This window comes from Glycine soja, chromosome 11 (assembly GCF_004193775.1).
Source record: "Glycine soja cultivar W05 chromosome 11, ASM419377v2, whole genome shotgun sequence".
Taxonomy (NCBI): Eukaryota; Viridiplantae; Streptophyta; class Magnoliopsida; order Fabales; family Fabaceae; genus Glycine; species Glycine soja.
In genome coordinates, this window is record NC_041012.1 from 18,645,545 (window position 1) to 18,672,059 (window position 26,515).

At 32.8% G+C, this 26,515-nt stretch overlaps 2 protein-coding genes and 1 long non-coding RNA gene across 3 annotated transcripts; all 3 read right to left on the reverse strand.

The window, feature by feature from the left end:
• Positions 1-9,780: 9,780 nt before the first annotated feature.
• Positions 9,781-10,959, reverse strand: LOC114373006 (protein FAR1-RELATED SEQUENCE 5-like). Its single transcript, XM_028330568.1, has 2 exons — positions 10,858-10,959; positions 9,781-10,770 (listed from the first exon to the last, which is right to left on the reverse strand). Exons 1-2 carry the CDS (start codon positions 10,957-10,959, stop codon positions 9,781-9,783), a joined length of 1,092 nt encoding a protein of 363 aa, XP_028186369.1.
• A 4,801-nt stretch (positions 10,960-15,760) lies between these two features.
• On the reverse strand, positions 15,761-20,698 carry LOC114377354 (TMV resistance protein N-like). Its single transcript, XM_028335827.1, has 5 exons — positions 20,148-20,698; positions 17,960-19,085; positions 17,499-17,753; positions 16,610-17,413; positions 15,761-16,500 (listed from the first exon to the last, which is right to left on the reverse strand). Exons 1-5 carry the CDS (start codon positions 20,642-20,644, stop codon positions 15,925-15,927), a joined length of 3,258 nt encoding a protein of 1,085 aa, XP_028191628.1. The 5' UTR covers positions 20,645-20,698; the 3' UTR covers positions 15,761-15,924.
• A 2,226-nt stretch (positions 20,699-22,924) lies between these two features.
• Positions 22,925-26,190, reverse strand: LOC114377357. Its single transcript, XR_003659068.1, has 2 exons — positions 26,070-26,190; positions 22,925-23,194 (listed from the first exon to the last, which is right to left on the reverse strand). It is a non-coding gene; the product is annotated as an uncharacterized LOC114377357 (long non-coding RNA).
• Positions 26,191-26,515: the final 325 nt, after the last annotated feature.

Sequence of the window (26,515 nt, forward strand, 5' to 3'; positions counted from 1 at the left end):
CTTTTCCCTCTAAATACTACAAACAATGCTCAAAGTAATAAGAAATTGTCATCCTTCTAAAAGATGCACCAAAATTAACCAAAGATGCACCAAAATTAAAGTACAAGAATAATCTTGAAAGTTTTGGGATAGTTGAATATAGGGGTACTATCCCACTAACCCGGTCAAAAATGAACATATATGGAATGAATTATTTAATTGACTCAAATTCGTTATCATATATGTAGAAAAATATGTTCTAACAAATCATTTGGCTGATACAAATTTTTTTCTCTCCAAGAAAAATATAGAAATTATTTAAAGAACCATTGTGTATTACCCACTTTTAATTTTGATGCCAATCAAATTTAATTGAGACTTATGAGTTAAATTGTTATCATATATGTAGCTTATCTCACCTGGTTGGAGTTATGTACCATATTCGATAGTCAAAATCAAACATATAACAGGTTTTAACTTAGATTTCTCTATAAAAAATAAAAAAACTTAGATCAAAGAAAATGTATGCCCTATATAAATGCACACTCAGTCTACAATTTGGTTGTCTCAAAAGTGAAATCTCATTTCTTTCCTAATATTTTTTATTTACAGTTTTACACTTTTGAGAAAATATGTTCTGCAGCTTTCAAAAAAGAAAAAAAAAGTTTCCGCGTACGGTTGAGTTGTTGAGTTCAATTTTTTAATATTTATTAATTATTCAATAACTTTTTCTTATGTTTCTCAATGCTTTAAAAACAAATACTATTTGTTAGAAAAATAAAATAAAAGATATTATAAAAATGTTTGAAAAATTCAAAGTTCTCTACGTACATGAAACAATATGAAGTATCACTCATGAGACACATGAAACAACTAATTATATTATTCTCACACCTTAATCTTATACAACGTATAGTTTTTGACTGGATAGTTAATTTAAGCTTGATAATTAGTGAACTATGATCAGTTAACCATATTCATCCTTTAATTAATCCTATATTCTTGTTTGAATTAGCTCATCAAGTAAATATATGATAATTAATAATTAGCTTAGTCCCTAACCAAGAATAAAATAAATTAATTAATATTTCTGTTGTCAAATTGAAAGCTACATATATGTTCGTTAGCATGTTATTTAATTGAGTCAAATAAGAATTATTTAATTGAGTCAAATTCGTTAACATGTTTGCTTTTGGCAGGTAATGATGCTCTCCAAAAATGATAAGCTACATATATGATATGGCTACATAAGTCTCAATTAAATTTAATTGACATCTGTTAGTTCAACCAATCACTTCTTTTTCCAATGTCATTATTTAATGGCATAATAGGAGCAACTACCCAACTTACGTGTCAATGACATTATTAAAGCAGAACTAGAATAGTGTGGTTATTCAGTAACCAGGACTATAACCCAAGGTTAACTCCCATAAGTAAAGCAAACTTCAGTTGGCAATTTTTGACTCAAAGTTAACTCCCTATAAAATGTCACTATTTCATGATTTGTTTTATTTATATTGTAACTAAGAACTCTTATCTTAGATTGATTGAAATATTATTTTTCAACAATTATTTAAATATTATTACCTTACCTAACTAAAATGTTTTTTATTTCTCCCATTTATTGTATTTTAAAAACCATATTTTACCATATACTTTAATAAATTATATATCTATAATTGACAACAATAATTAATAATTAAAAATATTATACTTTACAATAAATAATTAAAAAATTAATTATAAATAACTCCTACTATAAATTTAAAAAATATTTATATATTTAAAATATTCATGAATAATATTTACTTGTGTATGACATGAATCAATTAGAGTTGTTAACTAGTGATATAAAATTATTATCATTAGTTGTGAAAAATAATTAACTCATTTGAATCTATCTAATATATCTATCTATGTAAAGGAAGTTTAAATTTGTATGAATGGTTAGATTAAAATTTTTAAATTAATTTAAAGTTACTTTTAAAATGAAAACACTGTGTTCTTGCGTCTTGGGATTTGACAAATCACTCTTTCTATATTGTAACAAATTATTATACTCTAATTTAATATATATTTTTTCAAATATACTCTAATTTGATACATCATTGCTACTGGGGTCAGTATAAGAATTAAGTTATTTAATAAGGATAAATTCCATAAATTATCAAAGTAAAGTTTTAATTTTAATTAAAAAATAGTATAAAAAATTATCTAATAACTATATCTAATTTTTGTTCATTAATTACTATAAAAAACTCAAGTATAATATTTTTAAAATGTAATTTTATATATCTAGAAATGTATTTATCTGCACGTGACTAATTACATTGCTTGATTCATAGTATCACACGATGGAAATTACATCAAGATTCGATGAATTATTATGAATGATTGCAGAGACTTAAAACTTATTTGCAAATAAGTAGTATTCTTAGTGCTATTCTTCAATCAAATTTAACTTTAAAGATCTAGCTATTATAATTATTAAGGATGCTATAGTGACGCAGAATGCCACTAGAGTGAAGTGCAACACCATGGCAGTGCATATAGCGGCAAGGGGAAGTTACAACTACTATGCAGCTATAGGTCGCTATTGGCAAGTCTGGATAGTACTTAAAAGAATCACAAGCAATCACATAAAAAATTAAAAATATCATTAAAAATCATTGATTTTATGATTGACAGCTCATCTGGGGTGCTAAAAATGGAAACATAATCAACTACCAGGAGGAACAGAGAACCTTTCATCAACCATCATAATATTGATGTAAAAAGGGAGCATACCTCCCAAAGCCACACTGATTGGGTCATTATGCCCACCACCAAAAGTTTCCAAGCACTTGCAAATGCAATATCTCCATCATAGGCCTCCCTAAGTCCTTCACTGGAAAGTACAAAAGTGAAAGCAAATAAAGCACAAATACTCTAAAAAATAAAAAAGAGAGCATAAAAAAGGACTAACAAGAATTCTAATTAAAAAATTTAAAAAATATATCCTGATCAATAATAAAAGGAGAAATTCAATTAAAACTAGATAAAACATTGAAATAATTTTGTAATTAAGTATTTTTAACTAATGTTGGCTCTAATCAGATTTAATTTTTTTGTCTTTAAATAAATAATAAATCATCAGCTATATATGCAAATCAATTGATATACAAATACGAATACTCCACATCTTAATCAATAGTCCTAATTTCAAGTCATTTTATTTTATCTTTCCAGTTACAACTTGAAATGTAAAATAAATAAATAAAAAGACAAGTATTATTTTTTATTTTATTTTTTCTTGACTTTTGTTATTAGTAGAAATTCAAGACAAGTATAAAAAGATTAATTTTTAAAGTATTAGAATTAAATTAAAAGTTTAAATAAATAAATAAATAAAAACCTGACACGCAATTGTAGGTGCAATAATTATTTTGGTTGTAAAAATTCGAGCATTCTTATAGAAAGAACAAAGATACCTGATTTATAAATTTATTATTTTTATTTTTTATCTATAAATTTAAAAAATAAAAATCAAAATATTTATTATAATAATTTACATAGATTAATCAATTGAGTTAGATGTATCGGTCTTAAATTACTAATATGCAAGCTTTAACAGTGAATTGCTTTGCATTGGATAAAATCCCTTAAAAAATTTAACTGATGAAGTACTGAACCTTGGGTCTATTTGACTAATTTTAATCCCTCCACCCCTGCCCCACTCAAAAAATTATTTTCCCTTTGATTTTACCGGGTCAACTTTAAAGGAAACCGTGGGAATTTATATTTCAGTGAGCTTTGGTTACAAACAATTTAAAAATATGAAAATAGATGTGTTAGACTATCAGCTATGACAGACTCGTGTAATTTCTAGAGCATATATATATATATATATATATATATATATATATATATATATATATATATATATATATATATATAATGCACAAAACATATCTACAGGCGGGTTTTCTTTCTTTATTTTTCATACAATTTGCAGTAATTTGAAGTGAGTTTGCATTCAAACTCAGTAAGGCTTAAGGACTTTTCATTGCTCAGTAAAATTACATACATAAACATTAAAATGGAAATTACAAAATGGCAAGTGCATGGGAAGAACAATTACTAAATTGGCAATTAACCAGCGCTAAATTAAATGTGCATTTGAAAGGGGAAATTAAAGGCCATAGCCACTGATCAGGCCAGCCTAAGATCCACTAGACTAACCGCTTTTATTAGGCGCTCAATTGGCTGCTTAGTAACAATTGACTCGATTCCAATTTAAAATCACCGCAAAAGCATCACAAAAAGAAAAGGACTAAATTTTGGAAAAGCTTAACAGGTAACACTTTCAATATATAAATCTTATTGGAAAGATGAGATCCCCATTTGGCCATCTGTCAGGTAGCCTAGATAAGAAACACTTAGCAATCAATCCAAATGAACTTCCATCAGGCACCACTCATAACAGAATTAAAAGAAGCATCTGTGCAACCAAAACATGTGAATATACAACAATGAGCCAAAGCCAAAAGGCAACAAGTTCCTACACATGAAGATGTAAAATGAAGACAATGGCAAAACTCATACTTTAGTCAATTGAAATACTACTTAACACAACCAATTTTCTCTAAAACCGGATAATAGAGTGGGTTCAAACTCTATGTAAGAGGAGCAACAATGCCATTCGTGGGCACTTGTCAGTTGTCACTTATACTTTATTTGCACATCTTATGTTCACAAAAGTATGAAGAATCAAAAAACAAATGAGTTCCTTATTCAGAACATGCAGCAATGAGTTCCTTATTCAGAATTAAACCAGCCAAGAAAATTAATCTCCCAAAGCACTTATGTCCTTTCGTCATTACAAATTATAAACAAAAAAACAGAACAAAGAAACGACCCAACAAATATCTTCATGATTTACATATTCTTAGCAATTCAGTCTATTTACAAAAACAAATGGCAGACAAGACTGCAATTTCAGTCAAGGATTAAATTAAACTGTAGATTGCTTGGTCTATGAGACTCTAAGACCACATCAATGACCAACTCAAATAATAAGGCTCATAAACTAAAACTCATTAGTGGTTTTATATCTATCATATAGGAAGCAATAAGCATTTTCGAAGCTTTTAAAGCAATTAGCAGATTATTTTACCACCAGCAAGCAATCTTATAATAACTAAAAATGAATTTGCACTTTCAAAATTTTGTGGACAGGCTATTCAAACCCACATTAGTGCACAAAAGAATGCAAGCACAGAAGAATGCAATCTTATAATAACTAAAAATGAATTTGCACTTTCACTAATGATCCAGGCACATAGTATCTATTAAACACAAAATCAACTTTTTAAAAAAATACATAGCAAAAGAAGAAGAAAAATCCCTTCAACAAAGAACTGAGAAATTGAAGTGTCCCAAACAAATTTGAGGGGGAAAATTTAATGCGTCTACAACATAATATCCATTTAACACAAAATCAATATTCTTTTCAAAATAAACCTAATCAGCAAAACAAAACAAAAATCATAGCAACCAAAACAGAGAAATAGAAGTATCCAAAACGAAATTGAGAGGGTAAGATATTAAAGCGTGTTAATTTACCTCTGAATAACTCCGAAAACACAGAATTCATCTTCGAGATCTCTCTCGGTGACTCCTGAATCCAAGTTACCAACATACACACGAGACATCTTTTCAGAAGAACCTGAAAATTAAGCAAAATAATTAAATTTAAACGGTGAATTTCCAAAGAGGAAAAAAATCGGGGAAAAATGTTTTTAGGGTTCGAAGAAAGATTTCAAAAGATTGGGGAAATTGAAAAGGAGGGGGGGACTTTAGGTTTTGGAGCGGAGAAGAAACAGTTACACAAAGAAAAACCTAAAAATTGAATGAAAAGGAAGAAACAGAAAGAAAAACCTAAAGAATTGAAGAGAGAGAGAGAGAGAGAGAAAGAGAAATCTAACCCTAAGTAAAAGTGTAAAGGGGGGAAATAGAGAGAGAGGTTACTGCTTCATGGTCTTCTCCACTCTGTGTCGCACGACCTCAACGAGCTTCTGCTCTGACAACACCACAATAGCAAAAGAAATTGACGGCCCCCTGCGTCCTTCCCTGGCAACACCACAGCGACATAATGAGGGTTCTTCTCTGGAGCGTTCCCTTCTCTACGGTGTGGTTGTTGTGTTTCTTGGTTTTCTTTCTCCGAAAAGAACTTCAATCTTCCTCGCCGTCCTTCTCTGCAGTTATCCTCAGGAGCATTCCATTTCTCGAAGCTTTTTAGCTTTAGGTTCACTTGTGAAATGAAAGAGAAAGTAAATAAAGTAATTAAAAAAGACCTTTGGGATCAAAGACGGTTTTTATAAAACCGCCTTGATAACGTTAACATCAAAGGCAGTTTTATAAAAACCATCGTTAACGCGTAATATAATTGATTTTAATTACAAAAATGCCACCGTATTATGTACTATATCAGTTTTTTTATAACCGATGTAGATACTGCGACGTGAAAAGGCAGTTTTCTAGTAGTGCCACTATGATCCCTACTCATGATGCCCTGCTATATTACAATGGGAGGTGGAACATGCCACGCACACATCACTTTGTTGGTTACTCGTTCATAGGAAAAAATTCAAAAAAGTTTGACATTTCTTCCGGATGTACCATTGATGAACTGAAGGATTTGATCAAGCAAGTTGCACCTCATGGGATTCTCCCTAATGGTATTCATGTATCATAAACGGTAAGGCGATTTTTTTTTTGACAACCAAGCCACTATCAGTATTCAGATAAAGTTATCAAATTTGAAATTGTTGAGCTGAAAACAAACGATGACGTGCTAAAGGTCTTAGTACAGTCTAACTACTGGAAATAATTTGGGCAAATAGAAATTTTAGCTGTTTTTAGTAAACAAGTAATGGAAATGGAAGACGACATGTCTCGGTCGCAACATGATTCAATTCAAAATTAGTATTACTTAATTGTAGTTTATAATGCAAGTTTTATTTGTTTCCACTATGTTCAAGTTAATGTAATGTTTGAATTCGTGTCCACTATGTTCAAGTTAATGTAATGTTTGCAAAATTAGCGAATGAAACCATATGATTATTATTTTTAAAGGTTTTAATTGTTTTGTATCTTTTAAAAATACTGATTGAAAGCAAAATTCTTCATGTAAAAAAAATTAATTTACAAAAACGTCAATGCTAATAAAATTTTATGTTCATGGTTCACCTAAATCAACAAATTTGGTATTTAGCCTAGACAAACTTGTGTAATGATGCATTCTAGCTATGTACGAAGTGGGCCACTGCTTTGTCTGAGAATGACAATGTGTACTCCACAGCAATGACACTGGTGATAAAAGACAGTGGTCTCGTAACAAAACATGTTACATAACGACAGTGGTAATTGAACATTAGATACGCAACTAAATTTTTAGCATGTTAACTAAATTCATAATTATGCAATTACTTGTACAAAATGATTTTCATACACATGACCAATGCATATTACACGATGAACAGAAGAATCTAGCAATGGATGACTTCTAAGTAGGGATGGAAATGAGCTTAACCGCTTGTCAAGGGCCTTTGGCTCGACCTATTTAAGGCTCGGCTTGGCTTGGCTTGTTTACTATAAATGCCAAGCTCAAGCTTTTTAAAAATCTTTTTTAGATAAAAAGGCCAAAGCCAAACTATAAAAAAAGCTTGTTAAGCTTGACAAGCCAGCTTTTTTAAGTAATAATAATAATAATAATAACTATTATCTATACCATTTTTATGGAATTATAAATGACAGGATGAAGTGGCATAAAGTGCTTAGAGAGTTCACTTGCATGTGAAAAATTTTCAAAAAGAAAAAGACTCAAGTTAAAAGAATAATGCAACTAGATTAATACTTCCAAAGAAAAGAATATTTTGTAAAGACATTTTCAGACAATTTAAATATTTTTATTTGGCTATATTAGTATAAAACATCTCTAATCCATATATTTTTTTAATATTATGCTCTTTTTTTCATTTTCTTTTGATATACTTTGTGTTTTAACAACTTGAATTCAATATGATTTTGTTTATCAATTATTTTTGGATTTGTACATTACTTATACGAAATTTTATAAGTTTCTTTTTTTTAGTTAGTATTTCACTAGGTTTTAAAACAATTTATTGGTTAAAGACGTTTTTAAGCAGACTTTTAAATAGGCTCATAGGCCAAGTCAGGCTTTTATGTAAGCCGAGCCAAGCCTTTAAAAAAACCTATGACAGGTAATGAGCCAAGCTCAAGCCTTGCGTATTCAACTCAAGCATAGTAAAGCTTGGCTTGGCTTGGCTCATTTCCACCCCTACTTCTAAGAGGAAAAAATTTCATGCTTTGTTGTCGTGAAAAAGAAACAACGATCACGTTGTATCGTGAAGCAATGACGTATCCCATATCCGTAATATTCATCCACTTATTCATCGTAACCTACATGTAACAGACAACAAATAGTGGTTACTTAAAATGTTATTTTAACAAAAAAAAATGACATAATAATAAAATTACGCACCTTAGATAACTCGTCAACAAGTAGATAACGCTTTAATTCTTCAAATCTCTCTATGCCACCAACCAGGTTCATATACTCTTCGGACCAGTTGCTCAGTTCTTTATGCAAATGGTTCCTCACCAATGACCACAATTCTTCACTCATACCCAATAATGCAGCTATTGCACGATAACCATAATTACCATCTGCTTTGACATCAATAATGTTTTCAATAGAATCCTGGATGCAAGGATGAAATTGATTCAACATTGGAATATTTCATCTCTGTATTGGGTCCTGAGATGATGATGCACTACGTTTCACTGAGGAATTACTATTTTGCACAGAGTGTAAGGCATCAACATACTCCTAATAAGACGGATCGCGTTTTGTTGACTTTGGATGTTTGACAAGCATTTTTTTTGGAGCATCCTTGGTCTTCACTTTTTCTTGAGGAGGACACATGGAGTTCATGTCAAGGTAAGCAATATCTCACAGCTTTGACTTCAAATGTATTTTACCACAAACATCTAGCTTCTCAAAGCGTTTCGATATGATTTCCATCTCCTCAGTTATGGTCGCTTGTGTCTCACTTAACCCTTGATCAAAAAAACTAAGTCTCCGCCAAAAAATATGAATTGTTTCTAGTGGTATGGAGCTAACAAGATATTTAAACAACTGACATGCACATGGAAGACCGTGGGTACTCCTCATGACACATCCACATCGTGAAGGGTTTTTGCCTGCATAAGCTACACGCTTAAACTCAGCAGCAATTTCATTTAAAGCATACCTTGATACCATGCCAAGTAGTTTTTTGTACAAGGTTACTTTAAACACATGTCCAACCACGTGCATGCTTGTCTCGAAAGATGCTTTAATCTGGGTGTGTTAAAGTGTCATCATATTATTCAATGCCTCCCAAACACTGCATATCTCACCAACAGAGATTTGTAGGAGTCTCTTTAGTGACCAATGAGCACTCTCAACCTTACAGATGAAATATACAAAAACATGTAAACAATCGCACAATTGTCATTTAAATATTCACTTCAACAAATGAAAACAAACAAAAATCAATATTCATACTTGTTAGTGGTTGTGTTTCCTAGATGCATCACTTTGTTTGTCCATGCTTTCACAAATCTTTCTTTGTGTGGAATGACCAATGTTTAACACACATAGTCCATAAACATAGGCCACGGAGAGCAAGCCATTTCAAAGTTTTTAAGGTACTCATCAAAAGAACTCTCATTGGGACAGTCAACCAAACTCCCTCAAGCCTCCATCACATAATCCCATGCATTCTTTTGAGCAACCAGGGTTTTGCACTTTGCTTTGACATTCTTGTCAATGTGGAACCGACATAGCAAGTTCGTAGCATTCAGGAATACAGTTTTCACTGCATTCATCAAAGAAAAATCTTTGTCAGTCATAATAACCCCGGGGAGTGCATCAGCTCTCATGAAAAGACACCAAAACCGCTCTAGAGCCCAAACAACATTATTAAGACGTTCTCCTTCCAAGTAAGCAAAACCAGCGGAGAATGTCATTCCTATTGGTGTAACACCAACAATATCAAGCAACGACAATTTGTACCTATTTGTTTTATAGGTATTGTCGATCAAGAAAACCAAATTACAAGAATTGGTTAACTTTATTGCATCAGGATGACTCCAAAACAAGTCACGTACAACATTATCATCCTTCACCCTATGCCAGTGAATATACTGATCTCGATCAAGCAGGATCATCAATTGTTGCATTTCGGTGTTACTCCTTTTTATGGAAGAACGGTAAGCATGTCTGACATTGTAAATTTGTTTGATTGTTTTATAATTGTTGTCATCGTGCTCCTTCAACATCAACAAAATATTTCTTGGCTTCACCATGGACTTCGTCATATCAACAACAACATTCTTCTCATCCTTTGTCAGTCGACCTGCATATGGATGCCCAACCAATGACTTTGCCATTTCGTGATTGTGAATCCCACAAATTAACTTCACCATCCAGTTGTCTCCTCCCGAAACTGGCTTCGCATGCAACTTAAACGGGCATTCACATTTTCTACTGCCAGTGCATGCTCTTACCAAATTATGTTTCTTAGGCCTATACTGCCCACTCCTTTCACAAGTTATCAACAGAAATGAGGCTCTTCCTCGAACACCGGTATTGGTGTCGAACCTCATTATAACGGCAACAAATCCGATGTCATGAACCAACAATTGAGCCCATTGTAAAACTTCCTCACGACTACCAAACAACTACAGCACAATTCAAATCAGGTTTGCCATGAGTAAACATCTATGTAATATAATTATTGTACCAACAACAAAAAATTGCACAAATACCTCAGAGCAATCAACTTTAACGCCAACATCTTCCTCATTTTCAACATTCATTTCAACTTCTTCAGACATGATACTATCATACATCCATTGGTCTTCATCCATCTTAATAAACCATTTAACAAATTCAAATTCAATTCACACAAATATAACTATTTACACAATAAATATTTTACAGGACTTTTTCATTAAAATGTCATATAAATCTAATAAATACATCCTCCAATGAAAAACATTAAATACATAATCTTTCTCATATAAATTTATTTAATTATTAATCATTATTATATTCATTTTTAAGCAATGTAATATTACAAAATTACTAAAAACACAAATTAACTAAATTATTAATAATTAATTTAACAATTAAAAACAAAAAAAAAATCTGTATGGGTCATACGGATCACCAATCCGTAAGTTTTTCGCGTACCTCTTCTTCTTCGGCAACGAAAACTAACCAAAATCCACCGTATACTCCTCACCAATGCACGTACACCACCGGAGAACAAATATGCTTCCAAACGACCCTAAATGGAAGCGACGTACACTGACTTACGGAAATTTTGCGGAAAAAATGGTGCTGCGGAAATAAAAAAAATCCTACTGCTATTTATAACCGAAAATACCATAAGGGTATTTTCGGCATTTAGGAAATTTGTTGTGTGCCCCAGCAAAAATGTTGGGTGCCCCTAGCAATTCCCCAAGCTTAAGTGTGTTTGGCCCATCACGAGGTACTACATTCATCACCCAAACATATTTTTCTTTAAGAGCAGTTACAAATGAACCCATGTTTGCTTTCATGTCCATCACATTCCTCACTGTGTTCGACCAGATTTTTGGATCCAGTAGATTCCAATAATATTGTTCCTCCATATATAATAGGCATTTTGGTCCCTAACTTTTGGCCCCTTTTGCAAATTAGTCCTTATCTTTTTAAAATGTAAAAAATAGTCTCTATCTTTACATCCATTATGCAAATAAGTCTCTACCGTTAAAATCCAATTTCCACTATTAGTCATATGTCTATGTGGCAAGTCTTTGTCCATGTAAGCAAACTCATGTTGCAAGTCTTTGGACTGAATTGAAAATTTATGATAAGTTAGGATAAAAACCATTCAAAAATTAAGTAAACCCATTTTCCCTAAAACGGTTTCACTGCCTTAGACTACAATTGCATTGGGTTTTTTCACTGTGATCCAAGAACGTCTCTTTGTATTCCCTCCATTTTCGAGTCGTGGTCTCCCTCGTTCTCATCATCAATCCCTCCCTCCGCCAGTAGTGAACGTTTCTCGGCATTTGTTGGTCATTGCCACTCTTCGCGCTTCGCTCTTCACCTAGGTTCACGTCATGTACGTTATCATTTGAAATTTTTGTGTGTTCGTTTTCATTGTTGCTTCAGGTTCGCATAATGTACGTTATCATTTTCATTTGCAGTCGTTTACGTTGTCACTTTTGTTTTCGTGTTCATCGCCCTGATGCGCGAAGGGTTTTATTTTGTGGTTGTTTTGTGTTTTTGCATTTTTGTTTTTCGTTTTGGTCTTTGTCTTGGTGAACCAACTCGTTGTTTTGCTCTTCATTCATATAAATCATTGTGATGTGTTGATTAAGGTTTGATGAAGAACAATTTACATTCTCTTGTATTTTTGGGCTTTTATATATTGAAGGGTTTTGATATAGCATGGATTCATTGTTACTCTGTTTTATGGTCCTTTATTATTTTAATTTATGATGCTCTATTTTTATACATGACATTGCATTTTGTTGTGTGATGTGCCTATGTTTGAGTTAGGTTTTTTATTTCCTAATATATGACATTGTTTGTGGTTTCTGATTGTGTAGAATGGATGTCAAGATAACTTTAATATTGCACCATGGAGGAAGATTTACTCCACGTGCCAGTGATGGAAATGTTGAATATATAGGCAAAAAATTTGACGTTTGGGAGGATATATCTGCAGATTACATGAACACATTTATCCTATGTGATCTGGTGCAAGCATGTAAGAAGTATAGCAGGATAGGAGATTGTTTTTGGTTGATTGATAAGGACTTAGATTTTAATCATGGGTTAATGAGTTGTACAACAGATGGAGATATATTATACTTAGTGAAGGATGCTTTGGAAAATGAGAATGAGATAAACGTTTATTTTCATCATGAAGTAGATCCAATTCCAGAAGAAGTCCCACTGATGTTGGACTTGAAATGTCATCCAATTCCAAAAGCTAGTAATGAGGATGATTTAGATGATGTACCTGTTGCTGGCCATGAGGAAGGTAAATCTTAATTGATCTCTACTTGGTCCAACATGGTTAGCATAATTTTGAATTATTTTGGAATTTAATGTTAATAATTGATTAATGTAATTTATTTGTACTTGGTCACCATTGATGCAGATGTTGGTGGTGGAGAGAAAGGTATTAATGTGGACGTTGGTGGTGGTGAAGAGAGAGACTTTGGTGGTGGTGAAGAGAAAGATGTTGGTGGTGATAAGGAGAAAAAGGTTGGTAATCCTGATGATGAAGATGACAATGACTAGGATGAGTGGTTTACAGACTTCTCTTGTATGAGGAAGGAAGTTGAAGTTGAATATGAAACAGATGATTATCATTTAGAGGAGCTCAAAAACCCCATTAGTAGTGATGATGAAGATGAGGAGACATGCTTTAGAAACCCTAATTTGAGGAAAAAGAAGCAAGTGAAGAAGAAAATATTTGACAACTTTTTAAATTTTGCATTAAGGTCCAGTCTACGTGTCACAATTTGGGACAATTTGTCATATTGGATAGTCTATGTGACACTAAAATTGTCGACAATGCACCTTACTAACAGCAATGACTATTTTTCAAAACTTATGCAAAGATAGGGACTATTTTTTACATTTCAAAAAGATAGGGACTAATTTGCCAAAGGGGTCAAAAGTCAGGAACCAAAATGCCTATTTACTCTAAAAATTTGTATGAAGAGTTATATATTAAGGCATTTATTAGATCTAATAAATTATTTTTCTTCAAATTTTATTAATTATTATGGAAATTTCAGACAAATGAAGAAAATCATTAATCATTTTCATCTGCATATCCTTTTATCTTTGATATCTTAAATTTAATTATTCTAATTATAATTTATTTAAATCAACCACTATTCAAATTTCAAAAAAAAATTATTAATTGTTTCCATATAAGAATAGTGTATTTGAAATAAAAACATGCATTTGTTTTAAGTTGGGACTTATTTGTTTATTTAATTTTTTATGTATTTTGTAATACAATGGTGTGTTTTTACTCTTTTATTTTTATTCTTATTTATTTACATAATACACTGGTGGGTGCATCCTGTAGGGAAAAAAAGACTCGCATGTACAAATCCAAACCTAAAACCCTTTTTCTTTTAGCAAAAAATCTCACCAATGAATTCGGGTTGCTTCATACTTTGCATATGTTCACCTTCTTTCCTTTGCTATGTGCGTGCCTTTTTTTCTTTCTTTTTTTCTTTTCTTTGGATTCCTCACAAGTATCCTCCTTTACTCAATTCAGTAGACATATCTCCTTGTAGAATTTTGAACTTCTGGCATGAGCCTTTTATTTGCATCTAAATTCAATTTCACTTCAACTTTTCTTTTTATTGTATTTCTTAAATTGTTTGCATAGATTTTTATCATGCTCACTCTGTCATCTTTCTCCCTTTTGATATGTAGCAGTTGTTTGGGGTTCCCTCAATAAAGATTTTTTACCTGTAACACACCAAAATTTTGACCCAATAGACATATAAATGAGTTGATTAGGATTTTTTGTTTTAATAAGAAAATGTGTCTTAAGTAATTGCATGAGATTAATAAAGTCTCTTGTAATAAACTTTTCTTTTTATTATAGCCTAATGCATTTTTTAAAGCTGACAAGCTCTCTTGTAAAGGCGAAAGTTGTCCTCTGATTTTGCCAAACGTACGTGTATGGAAATGAAGCAAAGAGTGCTTCTTCCTTTTTCCGTGAGTGGGTGGACTTATGATACCTGCTTTGGATTCACTAGTCATCTCTACCATGCTTTGTACCAAAGGGGGATTATAACACTTTCATGGATGATGAAGTTCTTAAGAGAGGAGAACAAATTTCACTGTTTCAGACACCATTTTCAAAGCAATTTAAGAGTCTAGGATGACCATCGTTGTGCTCTCAAAAAGTTAGGCTTCCACAACATGGTGCCTTGAACTTGTCAAATTCCTCAATTGTAAGAAAACCTATGAATGTGATACACGAAGCTATACTCTCCTGTATATGGGAAGACAAAGAAGTACCGATTTATTGCAACTGTTTCTCGTTCATTAGCAGAGACTGAGTATCAATTTATTGCTACCGCAACATGTGAGTTAAAGTGACTCAGATATCTTGCACGACTTGAAAGTGTCACACCCTCAGCCTATAAGACTATTTTTGTGATAGTCAAGTTGCTAATGATATGTTGTTAATGTGGTGTTTCAGGAATGCACAAAACATATTGAAGTAGACTATTACTCCAATGCATTTTCACACATACAACCAACTTGTAGAAATTTTTATCAAAGCTCTTCGGCTGATAGTTTGAATTTCTTCTTGACAAGTTGGGCTTTTGCCACTATCATGCTTCAACTTGAGGGGGCATTGTGAAAGTGAGTAAATATATTCTGTATATACTTAGGAAATCGTGATTCAGAGTACATTTAGGAAAGTGTGACTAAGGGGCCTATTTGGATATGAAGCTAGAAGTGAGAGTTTCTCTACTAAAAAAACTATATATTTTCAGTTGAGAAGTTCTTAAAAGCACTTATGACTTGTATCCTAATAGGTCATTAGTGTGTTTTGAAGCTATTGGAAAAATCACCTAAATTGTGATCATTTCAAGATAGAGAGTGTGTTGAAAGTCTCACATCGACTAAAGATTGTAACAAGATAAACTATATAAATGGAGAGCAATTCTTACATTACAAATTGATTTTGTAGGATTGAGTTAGACTCATAAGTTGAAACATGAAACCAAACACTTTTCAGACAGAAATCCATTGATTCTGAAAGCAGATTTCTACAATCAGGAATGGAATCAATCCCACTGAGAAATTGCTTTCAACTTCTTTTGGCTTTTCTCTGATGAATCCAAAACCTCAGTACCAACCCTTTTACTTGTAATATTTTCTTGTAGATTTTTGGGATTTGTGAAAGAAATATCCTCCATTTTACTTTCCTGCCTGTATACGTGAATTCCATACCATTTCACAATAGCCATTCTTGTTGGCCCATGGTCACCTTGTATACAGCAATTCCATTCCATTTCAATCTCCACATGATTCCAGTCACTCTTCACCAATGTTCCTCTGAGATCTTCATAACTAACAAGGGCAGTTAGATCAAAAAGCCACACATGATCTGTCTGAACTGACCAATCGTAACAACGGTTGGACAATATCCTTTTGTGGCCATTGATGACTATACAGAATGTAACTTGAAAATGGTGGTGCAGTGAATTTTCGAGCATTCCAAAAGAAACACACACACAAATCCTTGGGAATCTCTCACGGCCCCAAAAGGTTATGGATCTTTCACTGCTGCAATGATCAAACCATTCTGGAATCCTTAAACCTGGAAGAATTACAGTTTTCTGCCCAGTTCCATGAAATGCCTGATCACACAAAAATAAGGAAAAATATTTTGAAAGAGCAAAGGATTCACAAAATAAACAGATTAATTAACAAAAGAAAACTCAAACAAGAAGCATTAAAGAATATAACCTGGCTCAATAGTACACTTGATGATTGAGATGTCAATGATGTGCAGTTTAATGCATCTATGTCTTCTAATTTAGAGGGAATGACTAAAATATCTTGAAGTTGGTTGCAATTGCTTAGCAGAAGAGTCTTCAAATTGATACATTCTTTAATGCATGCTGGAAGGACCGTAAAACTATTGTAAGATATGTCCAAATATACCACATTGGCAAAACCACTGAGACATATAACAAGATGTTCAGTTGTTAAGTTGCAAGAGCTCAGATACAGATGAACAATGTTTGGAGAAGCAGATAATCTCGGTTGTCCATGATCTTCACATTCAATAGAAATGTCAAACCCTCTACACGAGTCAGCTTGAATTTCCTGAAGTCTTGGTAGTGCAAAAATGCTACTGGGTAGCTTATCAAGCCTAGCACATTCCATTAGATTTAAAGATTCAAGCCCTCTAAGATTTCCAATAGAGAATGGTAATTCCTCTATGGCAGTTTGCCACAAGTTGAGATACTTCAAATTTTCTATCTCACACAATATTTCTGGAAACCTCACAAGTCTCAAGCACTCAGAGAAAGAGAGCTCTCTAAGAGATGCCAACTTGAATGCTGATGGAATTATTTTTAGACTAGTGCATCCTATCGTAGTTAGCTCTTCAAGATTACCAAGAAATCCAACAGAATCGTGAATCTTAATCAAATTTATACAATTATCTAGATACAATATCCTTAAGTCTGGGATTCCAGAAATGTCAGGTACTTCTGACAAAAATTCACAATCAGTGAAATCCATTTTAGTCAAACACTCCATATTCTGTAAACAGAAGAGTACAACAATTAGACAATAAACTTGAGACTATTATTCAAGGTCAGAGGAACAATTTGATATAGCTACATACCTTGAAATTGTTCAAAATGAGACAATCAGAAGGCACTTTGACAAAATCAGGTGGTAAGCATCCTGAAGGATATCCACTCCATATCAGAACTCTCAAGCTATTTGAGAGATGTTGGGGGATTCCAGAATATATGGCATCCTTAATAATTAACATTCTCAGGCTTTTCATATTTTTGAAGGCTTTGTCACTCAACTTCAGTACATCATTTCCTCGTGGTAAGTCAACCAACATCATAACTTCAATTTTATCAGATCCCTTTGAAAGCAAGAATAAGTTAAATACAACTAACTGTACATACCAAATTTCATAGAGAAACACTTATACATGTAAATTCAAATTATAAACGGAAAAGCATACTAGTATATGCTAACATAATAAATGTTAAATTAGAGGTAACATAAAGGCTTGTTTCTCATATCTTCATTATCTAACAACATAAAACCAGTGAATGTAGCTCTTACCTCATTTTCATTTAAAACTTGAAGAACATCTTGAGGGCACCATAATCTACTTCGTTTTTCTGGATGCAGGGGTGCTTCCTGTTGCACTATTTTCATGGCCATGTCTTTTATATGGTCATGCATCATCAACCTTCCACTGGAATCGATAGATAGGAGAGATCTATCGATAAGTCTGTTGATACTATGTTGTGGATTGAAACCAATAGCTGATAGTATTTCCTCAACATATGATACTGGCTCTCCAATGAAGAAACATGCAATGTCAAGGAAAATTTTCTTCTCACATTCATTCAAACTATCATAACTCACTTTAAGTATACTCTGAATTTCTCCATCACAAACTCGTTCATATCTTTCTAGTGCAATCCCCAATTCATCAATTGAAGGCCATGATAAATCAGAACCAATAACATTCATTTTTTCTGACAAATCAGAACCAATATCCTTCAAAACCAATGGAAGGCCATGGGAACAGTGAACTGCACGTTTCCAAATGGCATTATAATAAGCAGGTACAGGTCCCGTGGTTACCTTGGAACTTAGAAGTTGCATAGCTTCATAATGTTCTAACGTAGGTACATCATATATATTTTCAACTCCATGAGCAGCTAGAACATCTTTACACCTGCTAGTTATGATAATTCTACTGCCCAAACCAAACCAATTGCATTCTCCTGCTAAATACTCCAATTGCTCCAGCTTGTCCACATTATCAAGTATCAAAAGAACCCTTTTGCCGTGCAACTTCCTAATCAGGATTGGAATTCCTTTGTGTTCATTATCCACTTTGATATTCTCACCAGCTATATCAGAAAGAATTCCCTCTTGCAGATATGCTAACCCATATTTGGCTGAACTTCCTCTAACATCACTGAGAAAGCATGAACCTTCAAATTGTGGGCTGATGTGATTAAACAAAGCTTGAGCAAGAGTGGTTTTACCAATTCCACTAACTCCACATATCCCCACCATTATGACAGTGGGATCAGTCATTTGCAAACGGAATATTATTTTAGGTATACGTGACTCAATTCCAACTAGATATTCATCAACAGGCAAAAGATTGGGTTTTGATATGCCCACCACGTCAACAATCCGTGTGATAAATTCATATTCATATCCATGTCTGTGAAATTGCAAAAAAAAAATGTGGATACTCAAATTAAATCCATCATGACAAGTTTCATTTATTACAAATAAACAAAGAAGCTTGATAGACAATTGTTGAAAAGAAAAAAGTTACTTCTTCATTAATGGTATCGTTGGAAGCTTTTAAGTGAAGGTAAAAGAGAAGGAAAGGAAAGAAATCAAGAATGAAGGCTACTTCCTTTTGTTTAAATGTTAATTCAACATAAATAATTTTCCTATATATGCAACTATATGTAGTCTTAAGGGGTGTATTTCATTTTCCATCTTTACTTCCTTTTGTTCAAATGTTTCATGGTATGGTTGGAAGAAGCTTTTAAGCAGAGGGTAAGGAGAAGGACATGAATAGGAATATTAAGAGTTACTAAATTTTAATTGAACATAAATAATTTCTCCTGTATATGCAACTATAATCACAATTCATGAACAAGGGGTGTATTTCATTTTCCATCTTCAACAACAACAGCAAAAGCCTTTTCTCACCAGGTGAGATCGGCTACATATATTACATGTTTACATGACATCATTTGACTCAATTAAAGTGACGATTTTCTGAAATATTATTTACCATGAGATCATTTTCCATCTTCCATGTTAAATATAACAAACAGAAGTCTTATCCCATTAGCTGACTCTTCATGACTAAATTTTCAAAGATATTAATTATAACAAAATAAATAAATAAATAAATAAAGGCCTAAATATGTTTAAGATCCTCATAAATGACTAAATTTTGTTCTGAGTCTCCAATAAATATTTTTTGTTGTTTTGAGTTTCTGTCATCAATTAAGTGATGATATGGCACCATCATAAACATTGATAACTTTAGAAAGATCAATTTGTAAAATGACACATATCACTTAATTGATGGTAAGAACTTAAAACAAAAATTTCAATATATTAACAACTCAAAACAACAAAAAAAATTATTAGGAACTCAAACTAAAATTTTTTATTTATCAGGAACTTAAAATATATTTAAGTCATAAATATTAAAGACTTAAGCAAAAAGAAAAGAGGGACAAGAGTGTTATAGGTGTACCCATCTTTAAAATGCCACCCTACAAGATTGGCAGCTTCATGCAGAGCCAGCCTCCAGTTTTGCACCTTCTGTTTGCTATACTTCATTTTGATTTCATGCTTAGCCAATTGCTGACCATAACTTGCTCTCTGGTACCGTACCTCAGATGGATCCACGTTGTAAAATAGTGGATAAACTTTAAGTTCCTTAGTTTTCATACAACTGAGGATTTTGACAAGTTCTTCAAGGCACCATGTTGAGGATGCATAGTTTTTCGAGAACACAACGATGGCTTTCCCAGACTCTTCAATTGCTTTGAAAATGGCTTCTGATATTTGTTCTCCTCTCTCAAGCGCCTCATCATCCATGAAAGTGTTGATCCCTCTATGACGTAAAGTGTTGTAGAGATGACCAGTGAAACCAAAACGGGTATCCTCTCCTCTAAAACTGAGGAAAACATCATAAGTCCTCCTCCACCCTCTCGTGGAAAACGGAATCACTCTGTGCTCCATTTCCATTCACGGAAACGTATGTTTGCTACACTCGATCTTTGCTATCTTTCTCTTTTCACATATATCTTCTTTAATAGCCAATTCTTTTTTTTTTTCAGTTATCCGGTATTAAATTATTAATAGTTAATCATTGATTAATATATGTGTTACTTTAGTTTTTCATCTTAATAAGAATAAATATATAATAACTAATTATTATAATTATGATATGATTTAATATTCAAGTATATATTTTATATATTTTTATCTGATTTGTTTATTATCATGGATAATTTTTATGTTAATTTTGAAAAATAATATTTTTTAAGTTATTTAATGATAATATCTACAAAATAATTTATAATAATAAATAATTATATAATATTTATAATTTCATCTAACCTGAATTTTGGAATATAAAATATAAATTAATCATGTTTTATTAAGTAATATATATATATATATATATATATATATATATATATATATATATATATATTAATTTCAAGTCAATTGAGTCAAAAAGTGATCCAGTAGTTAAACATTATCTAACCTATTAATTTAGTATTGATGGAATTAATGATAGGACCAATTTTTATAACACCACATTCAACCAACATTTTTTAGTTTATTATTAATATATAAAGAATATAAATAAGATTAAAATAATCCAGGTTATATTGTTGTTGACCGTGTAGAAAGTAGAAACCCCGTGGAAGATGCGTAAATGCTAATTTGCGTGTTGTTCTAAACTTCTAATTATGTTGTTTATATATTTAAACATCAGATAACCCCCATAATGCTCGACAGTGAACCTGCCGTGAAACTTGAAAGCTTCGGCTTTTGCAAACGATAGAATACATACACCAAAAACAGCTTACAGAATACATACACGTCATAAGTCCACTAGTCCATGGAAAAATAAGCTTCTTTGAACACCCCAAAAAAATATATATATATATATATATATATATATTGCACTCGTTGATGCATTTCCTTGCGCCTTAGGCGGAAAATTTTGAAACACTGCTGAGTTAATTAAACTTATATTTGGATTGTTCCAATTTTTCTTTTTAGTAATTTTTAATATTTTTCAAATTTTATTTAAAGTATTTTTTAAAAATGTTAATTTTTAATTTCTAATTTTTTAAATATTTTTATACTTGATATATATCAAATTTATGGATTAATTTTTTAAAATAAATCATAATTTTATTATTTTTTATCATCTTATATTTTTTAATTACTTTAATAACTAATTTTATCAAACATGTATAATTTAACAAATTAATTTTTTTTTTCATTTTTTAGCTAATTTTATCACTTATAACCATTACAATTATCACTGAGATTGAACTGCAATTTCAAGGTGCCAATTACTAAGATCTTTCAGTTAAAAATCAGTGTCAAATACGCGTTTATGACTTTCGTTGTTCAAATGAACATTTTTATGTTTGAATTAATTATCTTCCAGAAGTGCTAATTGGATCGGCACTATCACTTAATTTTTTTATTTACACGAACCCGGAACTTGAACTTGATCTTTATGCTTCAGCATCTTGTTTGTTGAAGCGAAAGGTTAACTCATTGGAGCAAATTTTTATTAATTTCAAGATCTTTAGCTTTACAAAATTATTATGGTGAGACTCATATTGGTTATAGCAAATCTTCATTTATTTTCATCTTATCAAGAGTCCTTTTTTCCTTTTTTGCTATGACAAAAATATTTCTTATTGTGGCAATATCATTTATGTGATTCTTTAATTCTTGATGATCAAAATTTATTCTAGTCGAGACCAGTTGTCTATCAGATCAATCACGCAATAAACTTGATGTAACCCAATACAATTTGGTCAGATTTGGAGTTAAATCAATGATTACTGAACCCGGTCGGGCCACGCCCAAGGAAAGAAACATGGGTTGAGTCATGCGAGTCAATTAAAGTTGGATATAAAATTTAATTATTTTTTTAATAAAATCAGGTCATCCAGGTCTATTAGTGACTCAATAGTTCAACCATTGACCTAATGACCCAATGTCTTGACCTAATCAATCGTCGGTTCGATTTTTAAAATTATGGGTGGTGTTGTGATGGTGGATGAAATAGTAGCAATGACGATGGAGGCAGTGGAATGATGGCGGTAGTAGCGATGGAATGGTGGTGGTGACGACAACGATGTCATGTAGCTAACAATTAAATAAACAAATAATAATTTATTTCAAAATAAAATACTAAATTTAATACTTTCACAATCATGCAGTAAAGGTCATCACATACATAACTCAAATAATTCAAACTCAAATAAATATTAATATTGTCAACAAAAATATATTGGCTCACATTTGATCTTACAATTCCTTAAAACATAATCAAACTTAAGAAATGAAAATTACTAATTTAGTTATAAAAAAATATAAACATAAAAAAATAAATCAATCCCCGATCTCACAACCCATCAGAGCTTTAGAGTCCCAAATAAAACTAAAAATAAAAGACAATAAACATAAGTCTAAGCTTCTCCTCCAACATCATCATCATGACCTTATAGAGTCTCATCTATAAGGGTGACATTCAACCTAAACACAAACATGAGATAAACAAATGGAGAGTGAGGTATATCTCACAAACATTTAAAACTCAAAGAAGACATAAAAAGAAAAAATATATTATAAATAATTGTATCACAAAAACACACAACATCCACTTCAAATGTCTCATACACATAGATACACATGCAAGATGATTCACATTTAACTTATGGATTTGCATGCATGTGGTACCATTTTGAAAATACTTTGTGAATGTAGCCTGAGAGTCCATGTAGTCGATAGATTGTCGCACAATGGACAACTTGACACTATCACTCTCATCGAGATGACACTACCGGCAATGCATTAGGGTGTTCCGGCCTTTTAAGGATACTCCAACCCATGTTGTTATGCGCTGGTTAGAGGAGAAAGGAGGAAGAAGGTGAGAGTAACGGAGAGAGACGCGTTTTCCTTGATTCGAGGCCAAGGAACCTCCTGACTAAGCTATATTTCTCGAAATGTATTTCTTCTTCTTTATTCCAGTTTCGGGACAAGCTTTTATACAATGAGTTTAACAAACTCTAGCAACTGTTTCGTAACTACTGCAACTAACTACCCAATGACCTAACCAACTAACCCTTGGTCCACACAAGGCATGACTCAACTTATCCATGCATGCAGCTTTACGTGAGAGATGTCTTCCAGCTGCATCTTCTTCCTAACATTCCCTACCCCATCAAAAACACCTTGTCCTCAAGGTGTTGGGTGCAGAAAAATAGAACATGAGTAAAATGGAAGCTCAGCCTGTGCCAGCCATGATTGTGGTTGAGGCGGTGGCTTCGGGGGTGGTGGTGGTGGATGTGGTGGCGGGTGTGGCGGCGGGTGTCGTCGTCGATGACAGATGGAGCAAGGCCAAGTCTTGACGGTGAAAAGAATCCAAACCAAGCACGGAGGAATTTGATGCTTGATGGCATCGTTGCGGAGCAAGATGGTGTCATTGCCGTAAGGGATTTTGCGGAAATGGTCGTGGCGATAACGATTGAGCTGGAAGTGGCGGTTGGTCGTATGAAAGCGGGGAAGTGGCAGCGGAGCCATGGGTGCGACTGTCGTGGGTGCTGTTGTGGGTGGTGGTTGTGCGGAGGATGGAGCTGACATGGGTGCTGCTGTAGGTGGTGGTTGTGCGGAGGAGGACGGAGCTGTGTTTTGATGTTCCAGCATTGCCGTTGGTGTTATAGGATCCATGGAAGGTGGCACGGTTTGCAGAGTGGTGGTACTAAACAAGCTGAACATACGGTGTTGGGTACTCGCAAAATCAATAGTTGGCAGCAGCGGCGGCGGCGGCAGTGGTGGCTGCACCGAAGAAGGAAACCATGGCATCCGGGTATCGCACAAGGCTAGCAAGTGGATCCAGGTACTCTCAAAATCAATCCCAAGGGATTGAGCTGGATGTATATAAGGGGAGGGTGGGAACTGAGACGGAAGGGATGGCTCTTGCGGAGGGTGGTGTGTTATGGCATAGCCGGAGTAGGGGTAGAGGCAACCATGGAAGGCAGTCATGGGCGGCAGGTCGGACCAATTGTTATGCGCTGGTTAGAGGAGAAAGGAGGAAGAAGGTGAGAGTAACGGAGAGAGACGTGTTTTCCTTGATTCGAGGCCAAGGAACCTCCTGACTAAGCTATAATTCTCGAAATGTATTTCTTCTTCTTTATTCCAGTTCCGGGACAAGCTTTTATACAATGAGTTTAACAAATTCTAGCAACGGTTTCGTAACTATTGCAACTAACTACCCAACGACTTAACCAACTAACCCTTGGTCCATACAAGGCATGACTCAACTTATCCATGAATGCAACTTTACGTGAGAGATGTCTTCCTGCTGCATCTTCTTCCTAACACATGTGATCAACATGAACTTAAAGGAGATTCTAAATTGTCGCACTCTTATGGTCAGAGTCATACATCAACTCATTCATGACCTCGCTAGTTAAATTCATAAACATCATTCACTTCAAAATATATATGCACAACATGGTGCATGATTCACAGATAATATGCACATGGTTTATTTTCAAAGTCTCTTGGAGATTCCTATTCAGGGAGGACTACGTTCTCCTAATATTTTTGTAACACCTACACATACCATCACATATTGCATTCACATTCATTCATAGACATCATGCATTCAATCATAATATCGATCATAATATTAACATTGTGTATCATAGTAATATTTATAGGACACAATATACATGCATAAAATCAAATAATAATATTTTCTTATTCCAACATAATAATAACTTTTGAAATTATGTGATAATAACACTACAAAATCATAGACATCAATTTGCAATAGAAAGCAATACATCATATAAGTATTTAATTATATGTATAATAATACTAATAATAAAATATACTTAACTTCAAAGCTTCTAAATATATGGAAAATATATAATCACTGCACTAAACACATATATACTATAATAATAATATGAGTACATATTTTTAAATGTAAGAATTCTGGACTCATGAATCACAAAAGTATACTTAAGTAAATATATATCATATACGAAATTACAATATAAAATAAATTGTTGTAGCCATGTCGCTAAATAAATGTATATATTTATACTACAAATCAGGATGTTTTATATATATATATATATATATATAGGTATAGGTATTACTCATATATAATTAAACATAATTAGTCAAAATCCTTAATTAGCGAAAAAAAGATAACATTAAGAACATCCAAACATCAAATTCACCACTTCAAAAAATAGGAAGTGATTTTGGGCTATTCACAGTTTGTCCGAGAATTTAAGCACACAATACATATAAACATAGGATTGTAAAGTTTGTCTATGATGGAAGAGAAGAGAAGAAAACAAAAGAAGAAGAGAGAGAATTCACTCCCCCTTACCTTGATTATACATTCCTCCAAGCAAAGCAGCCAAAACAATGATCCTATATGTTTCCTCTCTCTCTCCTCCCTTCGCAATTCTCACGGATGGTCTCCAAAGAAGACAGCAAAAAAGAGATGGCGTAAGGAGCAGGCTAGGTTTTCAAAAAACCTATCGGCTTTTAGAGTTAATTGGACTTCCCAAGACTAAAGGCTCAAAAATATTTAACCCAACATAATTTTATTGTTATTATTTTCTATAAAAAAATAACATAAAATATTTAATAAAAATTAATATATTTTTCTTAAAAAAAATGTTAGGTAATGACAATAGTAATGGTGAAATTGTGATTGCAACAATGACAATGAAGATAACGGAATGGTGACAATATTACTAAAGTATTTCAATATATCAATGTATGTAAAAAATATCATGAAGCATTTATTAGCTAAAATTTGAAAGCCTA

What these genes read in the sequence shown, in the direction of transcription:
- LOC114373006 (XM_028330568.1), bottom strand. Translation starts at nt 10,959, where the DNA reads ATGGATGAAGACCAATGGATGTATGATAGTATCATGTCTGAAGAAGTT. An exon ending in TTAAAGTTGATTGCTCTGAG is followed by an intron (nt 10,771 to 10,857) that starts GTATTTGTGCAA and finishes ATTGTGCTGTAG; the next exon opens with TTGTTTGGTAGTCGTGAGGA.
- LOC114377354 (XM_028335827.1), bottom strand. Translation starts at nt 20,644, where the DNA reads ATGGAAATGGAGCACAGAGTGATTCCGTTTTCCACGAGAGGGTGGAGG. An exon ending in GGGTGGCATTTTAAAGATGG is followed by an intron (nt 19,086 to 20,147) that starts GTACACCTATAA and finishes GCAATTTCACAG; the next exon opens with ACATGGATATGAATATGAAT. An exon ending in AAGTTTTAAATGAAAATGAG is followed by an intron (nt 17,754 to 17,959) that starts GTAAGAGCTACA and finishes TTGCTTTCAAAG; the next exon opens with GGATCTGATAAAATTGAAGT.